Here is a 15,620-nt window from a genome sequence, read left to right as displayed (position 1 = left end):
TGATCAATCATATGAATCAAGTTGATATACAACTGATCGTCGAACCGGTCGATTTGAGTCGGACGATATATGAAATTATAGACAAATCATGTATTATTATTATTTAATTTTGAGATACAAAGAATCCAATTCTAAGTAATTAAGTTACCTTGACTTGCATTTTCTTCTTTGGTTTTCACTGAAAATTGTAGAAGAAGACTTAACAAAGCACTCTTTGAATATTTTGGCTGGTAACTGATGTAAAGTAGAGGAAGAATATGTGTGAAGGACACGTGCATCCATGCATGGACAGATAGTTTTCTAGTATACATACCCTCCCCGTGATTAACGCTGTTTTTAATGCTGAGCTTCCAAAAAACCAATGGAATTGGCATAGAGGAGGAGGAGGAGGAGGAAGAAGAGCGAATAAAGTGGCGTGATAGTACCACAAATTCACCCCGATAGCCAACCGCCCAAGCCTCTTATCTCTACCGCTTTCTATCGATTCTTTTATTCCCCCACGTTCTTCTTTTTTCCCCAATATGTGTGTATATATATATTTATAGTTTCATTCTTTTCTCCCTGTATATATATCTGCATTAACTTGGCCATTTTCTTGGTGCAAACTGTGAGACAGCGATCCCTTTGCTTTCATTCATTGCGTAGCAAAGTATATAAGCTTTCTTCTTGATTATTGTGGTTTTCATATTTTAGTCTAATCTATCTTCCTTCCTCCTCTCCTTTTAATGGCACCCCCGAATGATACCCGCAAACTCGATTCACAGTGTCCTGAAATCCAGCACAAAAGACAACTCTTTCCAACTACTTGATGGAAAGCTCTTCGTGGGTAGTGTTCCGTTGCTCACCGAAGTTCCGAGCAACGTCTCTCTCAAGAGTTTCTCCTCCGTTTGCCAATCCTCAGAAGCTCCACTTCCGCTGTTCCAGCGCGTCCAGTCCCTGTCTAGCAAGGGTGCGTTCCTAGGATTCAGCCAGCGTGAATCCTCCGATCGCCAAACTAATTCCTTGGGGAAATTCATGAACAGGGATTTTGTCAGCATTTTCAGGTTCAAGACTTGGTGGTCCACTCAGTGGGTTGGGAAATCGGGTTCCGATATACAGATGGAAACGCAATGGATTATGCTAGATGTACCTGAAATAAAGTCTTACGTTGCCATCATTCCGATAATTGAAGGAGGTTTCAGGTCCGCCTTTCATCCTGGAAAAGATGGTCATATATTGATATGTGCCGAGAGTGGGTCTACCGTGGTGAAATCTTCATCTTTTGATGCGATTGCCTATGTTCATGTGTCTGATAATCCATACAATGTGATGAAAGAGGCTTATACTGCTCTTAGAGTTCACCTAAATACGTTCAAGCTCATTGAAGAGAAATCTGCGCCACCCCTTGTGGACAAATTTGGTTGGTGCACGTGGGATGCATTTTACTTGACAGTGGAGCCTGCTGGAATTTGGCATGGAATCAAGGAATTCGCAGATGGTGGCCTCACACCGAGGTTCCTTATAATTGATGATGGATGGCAAAGCATCAACAAAGATGGAGAAGATCCCACCAAGGACACCAAAAATCTTGTACTCGGAGGAACTCAAATGACTGCCAGGCTTCACAGGCTTGATGAATGTGAAAAATTCAGAAAGTATCAGGGTGGATCACTTACGGGACCTAATCGTCCTCCTTTTGATCCTAAGAAACCGAAGATGCTGATTCACAAGGCTATTGAGCTTGAGTTTGCAGAAAAATCCCGTGACAAGGCAGCTCTATCAGGGGTAACCGACTTATCCCAATATGAAGCTGAAATTCAGAGACATGCAAAAGAATTGGATGCGATGTTTGGCGGAGAAGAAGAAGAAGAAAAGGGTTCGAGCGAAAAGTGTTCAAGTTGCTCTTGCAAGTTACAAAATTCTGGAATGAAAGCATTCACTAAAGATTTAAGGACAACATTCAAAGGACTGGATGATATATATGTCTGGCACGCGTTGTGTGGTGCATGGGGAGGGGTCAGACCAGGTGCAACTCATTTGAACTCCAAGGTTGTGCCTTGCAAATTGTCACCCGGACTCGACGGAACCATGACAGATCTTGCGGTGGTAAAAATTATTGAAGGTTCAATCGGACTTGTGCATCCTGATCAAGCTGATGATTTCTATGACTCTATGCATTCTTACCTCGCCAAAGTCGGAATTACTGGAGTGAAAGTTGATGTCATTCATGTAAGCAATATCAAGTTATCTTCCCCAAACATTTGCTGGTTCCCATACTTTAAACTTTTGAATTATCAAACTAACGAAATTTCATCTTTCAAAAAGGATCTTGAATATGTGTCTGAAGATTACGGAGGCAGAGTTGATATTGCCAAGACTTACTATAAGGGGCTGTCCAAATCTCTTGCAAAGAACTTCAATGGGACCGGACTCATTTCAAGCATGCAGCAGTGCAATGACTTCTTTTTCCTTGGAACTGAGCAGATATCTATGGGAAGAGTTGGTAAGAAGGAAAGAAAACCCGCACCTTCTTTTATATATGTTATTCATTAAAAGTAATTCTGTAATATAATGAATAAAAACAGGGGACGACTTCTGGTTTCAAGATCCTAATGGTGATCCAATGGGAGTTTATTGGCTACAAGGTGTCCATATGATCCACTGTGCTTATAACAGTATGTGGATGGGTCAATTCATCCAGCCAGATTGGGACATGTTTCAATCAGACCATTTGTGTGCAAAGTTCCATGCTGGGTCAAGGGCCATTTGTGGAGGCCCTGTATATGTTAGTGATTCTTTGGGAGGTCACGATTTTGATCTTCTCAATAAGTTGGTGTTCCCTGACAGCACCATCCCCAAGTGCATCTACTATGCTCTACCAACAAGAGACTGCCTCTTTAAGAACCCTCTGTTTGATGACAAAACCATTCTAAAGATCTGGAACTTTAACAAGGTGCGTTCACGCATTAGTTAATAACTACTCCATTATCGGTTATTTCAGATATTAAAACTGATATAAAAAAATTGTATCATACAGTATGGAGGAGTTATTGGTGCTTTCAACTGCCAAGGTGCTGGATGGGACCCAAAGGAACAAAGGATTAAGGGATACTCCCATTGTTACCACCCAATGTCTGGAACAGTTCACGTAAGTGATATTGAATGGGATCAAAAGACTGAAGCTGCTGACATGGGGAAAGCTGAGGAATATGCTGTCTATCTTACCGAGGCACAGAAACTATTCTTAGCAACTCCACAATCTAATGTCATTCCTATCACAATTCAGCCTTCTACATTTGAGATTTTCAGCTTCGTGCCTATCAAGAAGCTGGGAGTTGGTACGGATGCAGTCAAATTCGCACCAGTTGGATTAACCAACTTTTTTAACAGCGGAGGGACGATACTTGGACTGTTGTATGATGGGATGATAGCCAAGATTGAAGTGAAGGGTGGAGGTAACTTTTTGGCATATTCCAGTGTTTCGCCTAAGAAATCATACCTGAACGGAGTTGAGGTTGGATTTGAGTGGTCAAACGGGAAGCTGGGATTGAAGGTTTCTTGGAACCAAGAGTGTGGTGGCATTTCTAATGTAGCTTTTATTTTTTGAATGTGACTCTGAGATCTTGTGATGCAATAAATATATATTATCATTATTATTATGCTAATAACAAAAAAAGTATCAACATCTATTTCTACACAAATGAAAGTGCTTAGTGGATTAATATGCAATAATGACCCAGCAAGGCAGACTGACGGCCGTGGGAAGGATCTTCAGTTGATTGTTATTCATGGACATCCCATCAATTTGTACTGAATCCAATTAATTAAATGCTTATTTAAGCAATGTGCTTATCATTCGTGTTTGGTTATTTATCAGTGCATTTGATTATTCCAAATGTCCTAAATCCATTATATTCCAACTAATATTTTGATTCGAGGCGCCATTACCTACTAGTTTCAACAACCCCGGATAGTGCATCAAATAAATCTTGAACTAGCGGCATACGGTCTCCTACTTTTTGAAACTAAATATGATAAATTTTGTTTCACTATCCAACTTCGGTTGTAGAATCCATTATGTTAATAAAGGTCATCAAAGCTGTACATTTTCCTTTTTGTGGACAAGTATGCTTGGAGCGTGACAAGCTCCTCGCGGAAGCTTCGTGCTGTGCGAGCTGTCCAGCACCACATATGGACAAGCCTTTAATTTGTCTAGCGCTAGACAAGACACAGGAAAGATCTCGATTTTTGCATTTTCAGCTTTCAGAATAGAATTTCATCACTTCTCTCATTTCCTCTCCTCCACAAAAAAAAAAGAGTCATAGCTAGAGTTTTTGAGCTTTCGTTTTGTTTCATATACTCAAACCACTCAACCAACTCATTATCCGACTTTAGATTTGCAGCACAGGCATCTACATCTTCGATTTGGTGCAGCACATATCTCTTAGGCTATTTCTTTTTGGAGAGCAAAACTCTAGAGTATGCATTTTTTGTAGGATACTCGAGGAGATGATAAAAATATGGAGATAGCATACATCAGATTTTCAGGATATGGTGATGGGACACTTGATGGAGAGGGCTCATACCATTTTGTTAAAATTTAACCCGAAATGGGTGGGGAGAGAAGAGGAGAAAATAAAATGACAGTAACATAAGCTCGTATAGTTTATGAATCTGCACAAGGCAGTCGAACATAATGGAATTTATCATGTACATCATCTAGTTCGATTGAGATCAAGGAATCAATGAGGACAAAGCAATACAGAATACTGTTCCCAACGAAGTTCTTCAACAGAGTGAAGACAAACCAACTCAAACTAAATTGAATTTTATTTAGTGCTTCAACATGTGAGTTATTTCACTCATGACTCCTTCAATTATTGTTCTTCCAATTTTCCTATATTGCTTACCCAAGCATACATGGGTGTGAGCTTATTCACTCTGTTTCTTCAATTTAAGTCAGCAGAACAGATGAAACGCCTTGAATATGATAACATTACTTGTATTCCCATGTATATAATAACCAAAAGTAAATTTTTGTACGTTTCATACGAATTTCTATTCTATCAGGCCAAGTTTGGATTGAGAGGGGATTTAAAATTGGAATTTTAAATGCACCAACACCTGAATTAAAATGTACTGAACTTAAACGATGGATTTCAATTTTCAATTGCATTCTTGTAGCCAAACATAAACAGTGGATTTGGACGAAATTTCAAATCTGTATAGCTAAATTTCATCAATCCAAATGCAACGGTATGGATTCTAATTACATGGTTTTCCAGTACAAATCAAGGCTAATGAAATGGAAGCAAAAGAGAACTCCGTGTTGCACAATATGCACTTAGAAGCCAGCAATTCGCATCTGTACTGAAACATACCTCAGTGAGAAAGCAAGAAGATTACTGGGTTAAATCAAAAGTTGCTAAGCAACCAAATTTCAAAAAGCAATCAAATTATTTAAGTTAAATTGAACATTTAATGGATAAAAAACCAAACTTCTCTTCAAACTTCATCTGAAAAAAATAAATATATGTTGATAAACACGGTGAAAACACCAAAGACAAACTTCGTTGAAACGGACCAAAAAACCATATTTCTTGATAGTATCGCTTGTCGAGAACAAATTAGATGCCATGACTAACAAGTAATCAAAGAAGCGTCTTTGATCTGCGGAACTCACCCGATTCATAAAACCTCTGCATCCACAAAGCCACCGCCTCTGCTGTTGAGATTGACGAAAACTGACGGATTGTAAGCGAGGCCGAATTCAATTGGAAAGACAGATTACGAGTTTGTGCGTGAATCTAACACCTGCACAACACCGAATCACCCAATCAGGGAAATTGAAAATTGAAATCCAAATCCCACATATTGGAGATATGTGTTGAATTTAATTAGGTTCACGCACAAACTCGAAATATGCCTCTTCCCTGCATCTCCCATTTTTCATTCGCCGCCGACGAAAACAGCAAGATTTGTCAACGTCGGCTAACAATTACCCAAACTGCAACCAACCCTAATTATATATATATATATATATATATATATATATATATATAGTAAATACCTTAGTGCTGAAGCGAACCCCTTGATGTGCCAGCTGACTTTTTTTATCATATGTATTCTTTTCTTTTCTTGAGATTGTTAAGAGTTAAAAGTTACGCTAAAAATCTTAACACATAAAATATATTAAATTACATATTTTATAAAATTTTCTTCACTCAATTGTATTTTTTTCACAAATTGAGATATATATTTAAAAAATTTCTTCGGAAATAATCCAAAAATAAATATATCATTACATACATAATCAAACACTAATTTTCAATATTTATAACTCTTATTTTCAACATTCAATAATTTCAACTTTTATTTTCAACACTCCCCCTTGTAATAATGATCATGATACAGTAATTGTCTTCATTACGTGTTTTTATATTATCTCGTTAAAAACCTTACTAGGAAAAACTCATTGGGATAAAAACCATAGTAAGGGAACAAGAGTGCAGTAACGTAAAATCTTCCTTATGTTAACACGAACGATTATTCACAAATTTCGTAGATTGTGCATCTCAATATTATATATATGTTTTCTGAATATTGTCGTATGAAAGTGCCTTTGTAAAGATATATGATGAGTTTTCACTTCATTCAATGTAATGAATATCACTATCTTTATTCTTCTCAAGCGCTTGGGTGAATGCGAAGAACTTAGGGAGAATATGTTTAACTTTTTTCGCTTTTTATGTATCTTTTTTTCATTTGAGTAATACATGCAACAATATCTTCATATAGCGTCACATGCTTCTTGTCAAATGATAATCCGCATGAGATTTGGATATGTTGGGTCATTGATTTTAGCCACACACATTCATGACTTGCTTCATGTAGTACAATAATCTCAGCGTGATTTGATGAAGTTGTTACGAGTGTTTGTTTCTGTGAACGTCAAGAATAGTCAATGCCTCCACGAGTAAATACATATTCAGTTTGGGAACGTGCCTTGTGTGGATCAGATAAGTATCCAGCATCAGTATAACCAATTATACTTTGATTTGATATCTTTTGAATACAAAAATCCCAAGTATGTCTTACATCATAGATAACGGAATATATGTTTAATTTCGTTCGAGTATCTCTTTGTTGGATATGAGCTAAATCTTGTCAACAAATTTACAGCAAAAGATATATCAAGTCTTGTACAGCTTGCAAGATACATAAGGGCACCAATAGTACTTAGATATAATACTTCTGGATCAAGTATAACTTCAATCATATTCACATGGACGGAATAGATCATTTTCTATGTTTAATAATCTATAACAATTGGAGTACTTAAAGAATTTAATTTATCTATATTAAAATATTTAAGTACATTTTCTGTATAAATTGATCGGTGAACAAATATTCCATTCTTTTTGTTGTTCAATTTGCAAATACAAACAATACTTTGTTTTTCCAACGTTCTTCATTTCAAATTCTTCCTTCAAGCACAACACAACTTCTTGAATTTCTTTGTTCGTTCCAATGATGTTTAAATCATCAACATATACAACAATAATTATGCATTCAGATGTTGTTTTCTTAATGAAAACGCAAGAGCATATTGAATTGTTTATATATCTTTTTTTCATTAAGTGTTCGCTTAGCCGATTATACCACATTCAGTAGGATTAGTTTAATCCCATATAATGATCTTTGCACTTTCACATAATAACATTCTTTCAGTTTTGAACTTTGTGCTTCAGATATTTTAAATCCTTCAGGAATTTTCATATATATATATTATCGAATAATCTGTATAAGTAAGTTGTGTCAACATCCATAAGACACATTTCTAAATTTTCAGATACTGCCAAACTAATCAAATATCGAGACGTAATTGCATCCATAACGAGAGAATACAGTTTCTTCATAATCAATCTCAGGCCTTTGAGAAAAATCATGTGCAACAAGTCGAGCTTTATATCTCACTATTCATTTTTCTCGTTTTGCTTTCGAATAAAAACTAATTTTTACCCAAGAAGTTTTATATCATCAAGTGTAAGTAAGGATTATAAGGTCCAAAAACTTTACATTTATTTAGCGAATCCAATTCAACCTGGATGGTGTCTTTTCATTTTATCCAGTTATGTCGTTTTTTACATTCACCAAAAGATTTTATTTCATCATCTTCATTGCCAATTTATGACGTCAAATCCCACACAATAAATATATACGCAATATAATAATATAATAACATCACGTTATTACAATGAGGTGTCATAGACTCATTTTATATAATAACATGATATTATATATTAAATATATACACAATAAAAATAAATAAACAGTAAAATAAATATTCTTACTTTTGAATATTGTTACATTTTCTTGTGTTTTAGAGATTTGGAAAAATACGGAGATCTTTCGAATATCGTGCTGATAACGTGTTAAAAGTAAAAATTTACGGTAAAATATAAAAATCTCAAACTCAAAAAATATATTAAACCAGTGTTTTTATAACCGGACCGTTAATCGAACCAGTCAAGCCTTAAAAAATGGTTCAACCGGTTCCACCGAACGGTCGAACCAGATCAATAAAATTAATATTTTATTTATTTATATAATAAATAAAATAGTAAAATATTGATTATTTATGTTTTTATAGTTTTACTTAATTTTTAAGATGAAAATTACAACAAATATCCAAATAAAACACCACTTTTCCGGTTTTTTTCCGGGTTTTAACCGGTTTTCGGTTTCCGGTTTTTTCCGGTTTTTTCCGGTTTTAACCGGGTTTTAACCGGTTTTTTTTTTCCGTTAAACCGGGTTTCCGGTTTTTTCCTTATCTCCGGGACCGGTCTAGAGGCCGGTTCACGGTTGAACCGGTCCGACCGGCCGGTCCGGTCCGGTTTTGAAAACAGTGTATTAAACTACACACTTTAATAAAATTTCTCTACTCGATTGTGTTTTTCTTCATAAATTGAAAGAACTATTTATAGAATTTCTTTGAAAATAATCAAAAAATAAATACATCATTACATACATCATCGCACATTAATTTTCAATATTTATAACTCTTATTTTTAAGATTCGATAATTTCAACTTTTATTTTCAACAATTTTATTGATTTAAAATTTGATATATCGTTTTAAATTTAAGATATTAATATAAAACATATTACTAGTCATCGACCTTATAATCGGTTTCCTCGAATATATGAAGACAAAAACTTTTGTGAGACGGTCTCATGAGTCGTATTTTGTGAGACAGATATCTTATTTGGGTCATACATGAAAAAATATTATTTTTTATGTAAAAAGAGTTACTTTTTATTGTGAATATCGGTAAGGTTGACCCGTCTCACAGATAAAGATTCGTGAGACCTGTCTCACAAGAGACCTACTCATATATTAATTGATTTTATTTACGTAAACATGCCCATATTAGCTCCTATTTTTTGGCAACAATTATTATTATTATTATTATTATTATATTATTATTAATCATTTAATCAGCATTGCTATCAGTTAAAGTTCTTTTCGAGAATGACTGAGATAATATTTCCGTATTTAAAAAAATTTGTTTTTTTACCATTTAAAACCTTAATTTTCGTTAAACATATCTATCATCTAAAATTATGATGAAATAGGGAATGCTCGATGAAAAATGTAGATAGGAGCAAATAAATGTATCCATACTGGATAATGTTGTGGTCCTAAAACGTATTATGAAGAATATTCCAACTTTATCACAACTTGTAACTTGTGGAGTTGTGGTTGCCACCGCCATCGTTTGGACCCAAATATGCGGCTGAGAAATGGACACGAATGACATCCAAGGCCGCAAGCCACTAGTCAGATATATAAAAAAAAAACATTTTTTGTGAAATAAAAACATATGACTTCTGAGCTTGTATTTTACGTTCTCTTAATTTTTTTTTACTACATGATTTTTGTTCGCAAGAAACAACCAGTCTCAACAATTCCATCCACAGATCACACAGAGAAATTGTGTGCTCTGCTACACCAATTGAGCTTCGTGCATCTCCGGTAGTTGCTGCTGTTCCTTGTTGTCAATTTCTTGTTCATAAAGTTCATACTCCTCAGGCATCTCCCACTGTTTGTCACATTATTATCCATCCACCATGAATGTCCAACTTATAAATATAGTCCAACTCTAATTCCAATGAATATACAAACATAGAAAGAAAAATAAAGGAATCCTTACTCTGCTTTCACATGTCACGCAATTATAATAGTACAATTCTCCATCGGGAGAGATGTGCTCGCTCCACTCACATTCTATAGGGTGTGGGTGTTCCGCCATGGCAATCGCTGCCGATGCACTACTGGTGCTCGGCGGCGGCGTCGTCGTCTTGCATCCTCCGTATGAAGACTGCGAATATATCAAACTGGTGTTACTAACCAAGGAAGAACACAACACCAGCAGAATAACGAGACAACAATTCGAGGGTACCCAACAAATATCGCTTTGTTATAAGGATGCACTACTATAGATGGCTCTCAAAATTGGAATCAATAGATAATTACTGCAATCAATACCATCATTTAAATATTAAAATTAAATATATTGAAGGAAGTTGCCATATAATCAGAGGGTGACATTCAGATACCCAGGATCATAGCAAGTTATTAAACATTAAAAAAAGGATACTGGAATAGGCCGATGGCCAACAACATGAAGATGTAACCTTGGGCATCACTGCTATTTATCTGCATGTCTAGTAAATTTAACACGAGCTATTATAAAATGCGATGTGTGGTCTAAAGCCTAGCATGGATTATAATAATCCAAGAATGTAACAAAACCAACGTTAAATGGTGAAAAGGGCATGTCAGCAAAAACTTTTCACCCAGCCAGAAAGTGGGCTAGAACTAAAAGGAGGGGACATCTGGAATCTGGATAAGCAGAACCACACAAGGCCCAAGATATTCAAACAACACATTGTTATCACACAGCAAAGGTGCTCCAGCAACTAATCGGAACTTGCAAACTATGTTGTACAATTCCAAAGCTTTATAGTGTTTCAGGGAAGTCTTCTTACGGCTGCTAAAGTTCTAGGGAAAAAGTGCTAGATGAAAATTGAAGCTCATCAAACAAATGACACCATCACCAAATTTCAAGTTGTAAGATATAGTGAAACGGGCAATGAAACAAAGGCGGCCAAGGTTACTCACCTTGCTCCATTGCATTTCATTTGGCATCATATTCCCGCTAGAGGAGTAGTTTGGGTATGAAGTGGGCCTGGAGGAAAATCAAATCAAGACATGGTGGTGATGAACAATATAGAAACTGACAAAAGTCACCCATGCAGACCAAGACGAAGGACACAACTGATTTATGGTCAAGGACCGAACACAAATAATGGTTCCTTAAGCAAATACACAAAACACGAATATAAATGGCAAAAACTTTGTAAGAAATCATTGTTTCCACTAAAATGCTCGATTTGATCAGAAGAACCAAAGCTGTTTCAGAAATATTCCGTAAGCAACAGCATGCGCATGCGGCTAGACAATCTCTTCTAATCATGAAACTTTGCAAAAGAAACAGTTCGAACCATACAACATTTGCAGGTATCTATCTATTAAACAAAATACAAGTAGAAAATATTCTCTTATAACATGATACCTAGAATCTACCCTTGGCTTCTTGGGATCTGCAAATCGAACAACCAATGGTTGATCACACCCCTGAATCAAAACGAGCATCTTAGGTAAATTAATTTTAAGGTGAGATAGTAAAATACACAAATAAGCATAAAAGCTCACTCTCATCACATATGATCCATGTAAAGCCTCAATAGCTGCAATTGCCATATCTCGACAAGAATATTGGATGAATGCACATCCTTGAACACCATACAAAGTATTGAGGAAAAACGTGAATCATCCAATTACATACAAGGGTTTTGCAAAGCATTCAAGAGGCAAGTAAGAACATGTGAAAAGGTAGGGGGACTAAATAATTTACAATCTATTGATAAAATATTTGTGGATGAAAACAATGAACTTGATGAATTGATTTTAAATAATAGATTTCAAATGACTAGTTTTTCAATTCAATGGATTCGAAAACTATCCAAATGAATTAATGATTAAAGATTTGAAATTCAAAATCCACCAAATATTTCCAATCCAAACACCCCCAAAATAACTTAGCTGTGGAAGAGACCAAGAGAAATCACAAAGTACACACCGCGGTTTTGCTTGAATTCATCCCGGATAATATAAATATCTTCAATAATACCAAATGGAGAAAATATCTGGCAATAGAAGCATTCACTCAGAATATGAAGAGGAAAAAATCATTTGCTAAAATTCTCTCTTTATTGCAATTGTACAAACAGCTTAGTTTTCATGAACACAGTAACATTATAGAATTTGAAAATGCAGAATAACACTTGCACGTCATGCTAAAAAAAGTGCCTGTCCATATATGTTCAAGTTAAAAAAAAAGTGATGCAAAACGGATTTCTTATAGAGCAACATCACAAGGAACAACATGGTTTACTGATGGGAGCAAAAGGTACAAAGTAAAAAAGTAAGTGAATTCAAATGCATTACAACGGAGACAAGCTAACAGATACCAGAGAAGACTGGAGAGATAAGACCTCTCACTGACAAACTTTAACAAGGTACATACTTCTTCAATTTCCCATTTCTGAGCCTGTTTGTTCAAGTAGTTGACATACAACTTAAGGACATGAGCAGAAAAGTTGCCTACAAATGGAAGAGACATCAGATCAGAAAGAATCTATGCAAAAATTGTAGTCTTGGGGTAAATTTCTATCTTAGTCAAAAGCAAATCTAGGCATGAGAAAACTAACAAAATGCACTAGAGAAATTTCTATTTATAACATGATGAGCAGGAAACTTAAACTGTTCATAAAGTACACTGTTTATAAAGGGTTTGGTGATAAAATCCTAAAATGTTAAGAAGACACATATTCTCATTCTAATTGGATATGTGACTAAAAATGACATTTGATAAATTAACTTGCTAAATTTTAATGACATTCAGTGTAATGGTAAAATAGAACATCACTAGGCCAATGTCAGACAGACGCGGGTGACCCCCACCTCTGTTACAGTAACATTCAACGTGATTTGTAAGAAAACATATTAACAAAATTTATGAATAACAAATGAACTACAATGAGGTGGATCATATAAACGGACATTAAATATACCCCATGTGTGAACAAATAATCTATTTCTTATGGAAGCTAGGGTTCGACGGAGATAAAAAATAAAAAATGCCCCTACTATTATGTACAGTTGCCTATGTGGCATAATATCAAAACCTTGGACTTAAACTAGTGTACTAATCAAAAGATTTGAACTGCAATGTTACAACTAGTGATAAAATATTGTATTAATAATAACTTCATAGAATTTATGGTCCACGTTGTCTTAAAAATAACATCGATTTTTTATAAGTGAAACACAAATTCAGGAAAATAACTATCTGACTTCCCTAACCCTTAAAGCGCAAGTTTATAATTACGATTAAGTTGTGCTAAAACTTTTATTAGGATTATGTTAAAGCAGCTAAGGAAGAATCGATGATAAATTACTAGAGTTCTGAAGGACTAAAACACCGCAGTACTCATCACACAGTTCTATAGTCCCTGAAGCCATCAGGGTTTATAGTTATTGCAGGTAAAACTAACACAGCCCTCAATTTCAGCATGATTCCATGGACGACAACAATTTTGATAAGAGTTAGACTATAACCACATGACAAAATTCGAGAAAAATATCTCCACTCTATGTTCAAACCTCTAGCATTGTACCAGATAATCGTAGCATTAAGGTGAGTGAATGGGAAACGACTTACAAATTTTCCTAATAAATAAAATTTCTAAACTAATATCTTGAGGAAGTAAGGTGTAGGAAACTTGTAGTGGCCTAAATCCAGAGAAATTGGAAGAAATCCAAACTAAAAAAATAGTTATTGAAGCTAGAATACAAGCACCAATGCGATCTCGTTCACCATCTGCATATTTAACTGTTATAGGAGTCATCCCCTGTAAGAAAAAGAGATAATAATCATATCAGACGATACAAGACTGAAAATTGCATTTAAGAAAATACACTCTTCATGGATCTCAGCAATATTTGATAACTAACCCTGCCGAAAGTAAATTGACCGTGTAAAGCCCAAATAGCTTGCTCAGCCTGCTCTATTGTAGCATACTTCACAAAGCAGCATTCTAGAATGAGCAACAAAAGTCAAGAATTTTTTTTATGTTCATCTATATTGAAATCAGAATAAGAATCGAGCTTCCAGGAATAGAAACATCTGGAAAGGTGAACATAATCAATTGAGCAAAAACAGCATTGAAAGTCGATCACATAATCTGCGTAACATGCAGTTTTATGGTCTTTTCTTATAAGAAAATTCTTAAAATCAAGGAAGACCAAATGCATGCCATTTTAAATTGAACCTTGGAGCAATGATACACGCCCCGCAAGCATAGTTAATACTAAAGGTACAAGACTCACAAACAGACATAGGTGCCTTGGAGAGTGGACATTAATTACAATGTTCTAAATTCTAGATGTCTAAACATTTATGTCACTAGCATCCAATCTGAACTTCAAAAATTATATGATGGCAATAAAACAACTGCCATTAGTATATAAGCAGGCATATGCTTCACCGAAGAACTGTGACTCAGCTTGTGCCTAGGTTTCACTATTGCACCTCAGGTTTGCACCACACCTTAACCTAGGTACACCGAGGTTTCTAATCCAAACTCAGAGAAATCTAGCAAAACCACTAACTCGTATTCCAACCCCTTAACATATAGCAATAGGGCAATTAATTCATAATATCAAGTACTGAGGCTATTAATACAAGGACGACACCAATCAAAACCGACTATAATCACATCCAAAAAAAAAAACCACGCCAAAATTGCAGCAAAAATACGACATTTAACTAGGATTCGTAATAGTTTCAAATATAAGCAATGTGAGTTTCAAATCACATAAAAATCTTCAAAATAAAATTTGGCGCAAAACAATATCATTTAAGGGTACCGTTACTTCATACCCTGCTGTAAACCGGTCACCTTATCCTTGAGAAGAACAATCTCAACGATATGTCCATGTTCACCGAAAACGGCGTCAATCTGAAGTTAAAAGACACAAAAAGTATTCTTGAATTTGACATCCACATTCCTCGTGTAATGCAGCGTAATTCAGTTAGTTTAGCCACGTACATCTTGTTCAGTTGTTGTTCTCGGAATTCCCGACACATATAGCTTCACGAAACCGCCGTAATCAACACCATCTGTAGAAAATTTCGTTGTGAGAAATCGTGACCAGACTGGATAAATATTAATCAGCAAAAAAAATTGAAGACACGCGATTACTGATGCGAGAAAATTGTCTCTTTTGACATGATTGAGGCGGAACGTGACTGAAACTGGTGTTAGTGTGGCAGCCAGGTAATTGATTCTGCTCGCCTTTGAAAGTTTGCTCGTGGGGGAGTTGATGCAGCTGACCAGCGTCTGAAGTAAACGGCGGCGGCGGAGTGAAGTTATCGGCGCGGCGTTGGAGTTCATCCATGGCACCACTTTTTTTTCTGTTCTTTTAATAAAAACAGATTTTAATTTACT

The 15,620-nt window shown here is 35.6% G+C and overlaps 2 protein-coding genes and 1 long non-coding RNA gene across 4 annotated transcripts; 1 reads left to right on the top strand and 2 right to left on the bottom strand.

Moving 5' to 3' along the window:
* Positions 1 to 572: 572 nt before the first annotated feature.
* Positions 573 to 3,834, top strand: LOC140833474 (stachyose synthase-like). The gene is given in 5 exon segments (XM_073197818.1): positions 573 to 743; positions 745 to 2,208; positions 2,305 to 2,482; positions 2,565 to 2,932; positions 3,017 to 3,834. Coding segments are annotated over 5 exon segments (2,598 nt in total). The 5' UTR covers positions 573 to 725; the 3' UTR covers positions 3,587 to 3,834.
* Positions 3,238 to 5,979, bottom strand: LOC140833484 (uncharacterized). The gene is made up of 2 exons (XR_012118491.1): positions 5,663 to 5,979; positions 3,238 to 4,453 (listed from the first exon to the last, which is right to left on the bottom strand). It is a non-coding gene; the product is annotated as an uncharacterized lncRNA (long non-coding RNA).
* Positions 5,980 to 9,680: 3,701 nt separating this feature from the next.
* Positions 9,681 to 15,620, bottom strand: LOC140833460 (flowering time control protein FCA-like). 2 transcript variants are annotated; one of them, XM_073197798.1, is made up of 12 exons: positions 15,375 to 15,620; positions 15,222 to 15,292; positions 15,053 to 15,131; positions 14,125 to 14,207; positions 13,964 to 14,021; positions 12,635 to 12,711; positions 12,188 to 12,254; positions 11,761 to 11,840; positions 11,621 to 11,682; positions 11,167 to 11,233; positions 10,196 to 10,363; positions 9,681 to 10,084 (listed from the first exon to the last, which is right to left on the bottom strand). In XM_073197798.1, exons 1-12 carry the CDS (start codon positions 15,568 to 15,570, stop codon positions 9,989 to 9,991), a joined length of 1,104 nt encoding a protein of 367 aa, XP_073053899.1. In that variant the 5' UTR covers positions 15,571 to 15,620; the 3' UTR covers positions 9,681 to 9,988. The 2 variants fall into 2 exon arrangements, with proteins under 2 accessions (XP_073053899.1, XP_073053907.1); XM_073197806.1 differs by having other exon boundaries at positions 9,683 to 10,084; positions 13,970 to 14,021.

Source organism: Primulina eburnea, chromosome 1, assembly GCF_022965805.1.
Source record: "Primulina eburnea isolate SZY01 chromosome 1, ASM2296580v1, whole genome shotgun sequence".
Taxonomy (NCBI): Eukaryota; Viridiplantae; Streptophyta; class Magnoliopsida; order Lamiales; family Gesneriaceae; genus Primulina; species Primulina eburnea.
The sequence above is the reverse complement of the archived record's forward strand: the minus strand, read 5'-3'. Positions and strand labels throughout refer to the sequence as shown.

What these genes read in the sequence shown, in the direction of transcription:
- LOC140833460 (XM_073197798.1), bottom strand. Translation starts at nt 15,570, where the DNA reads ATGGATGAACTCCAACGCCGCGCCGATAACTTCACTCCGCCGCCGCCG. An exon ending in ATGGATCATATGTGATGAGA is followed by an intron (nt 11,683 to 11,760) that starts GTGAGCTTTTAT and finishes GTTTTGATTCAG; the next exon opens with GGGTGTGATCAACCATTGGT. An exon ending in GCGTGACATGTGAAAGCAGA is followed by an intron (nt 10,085 to 10,195) that starts GTAAGGATTCCT and finishes TGTGACAAACAG; the next exon opens with TGGGAGATGCCTGAGGAGTA.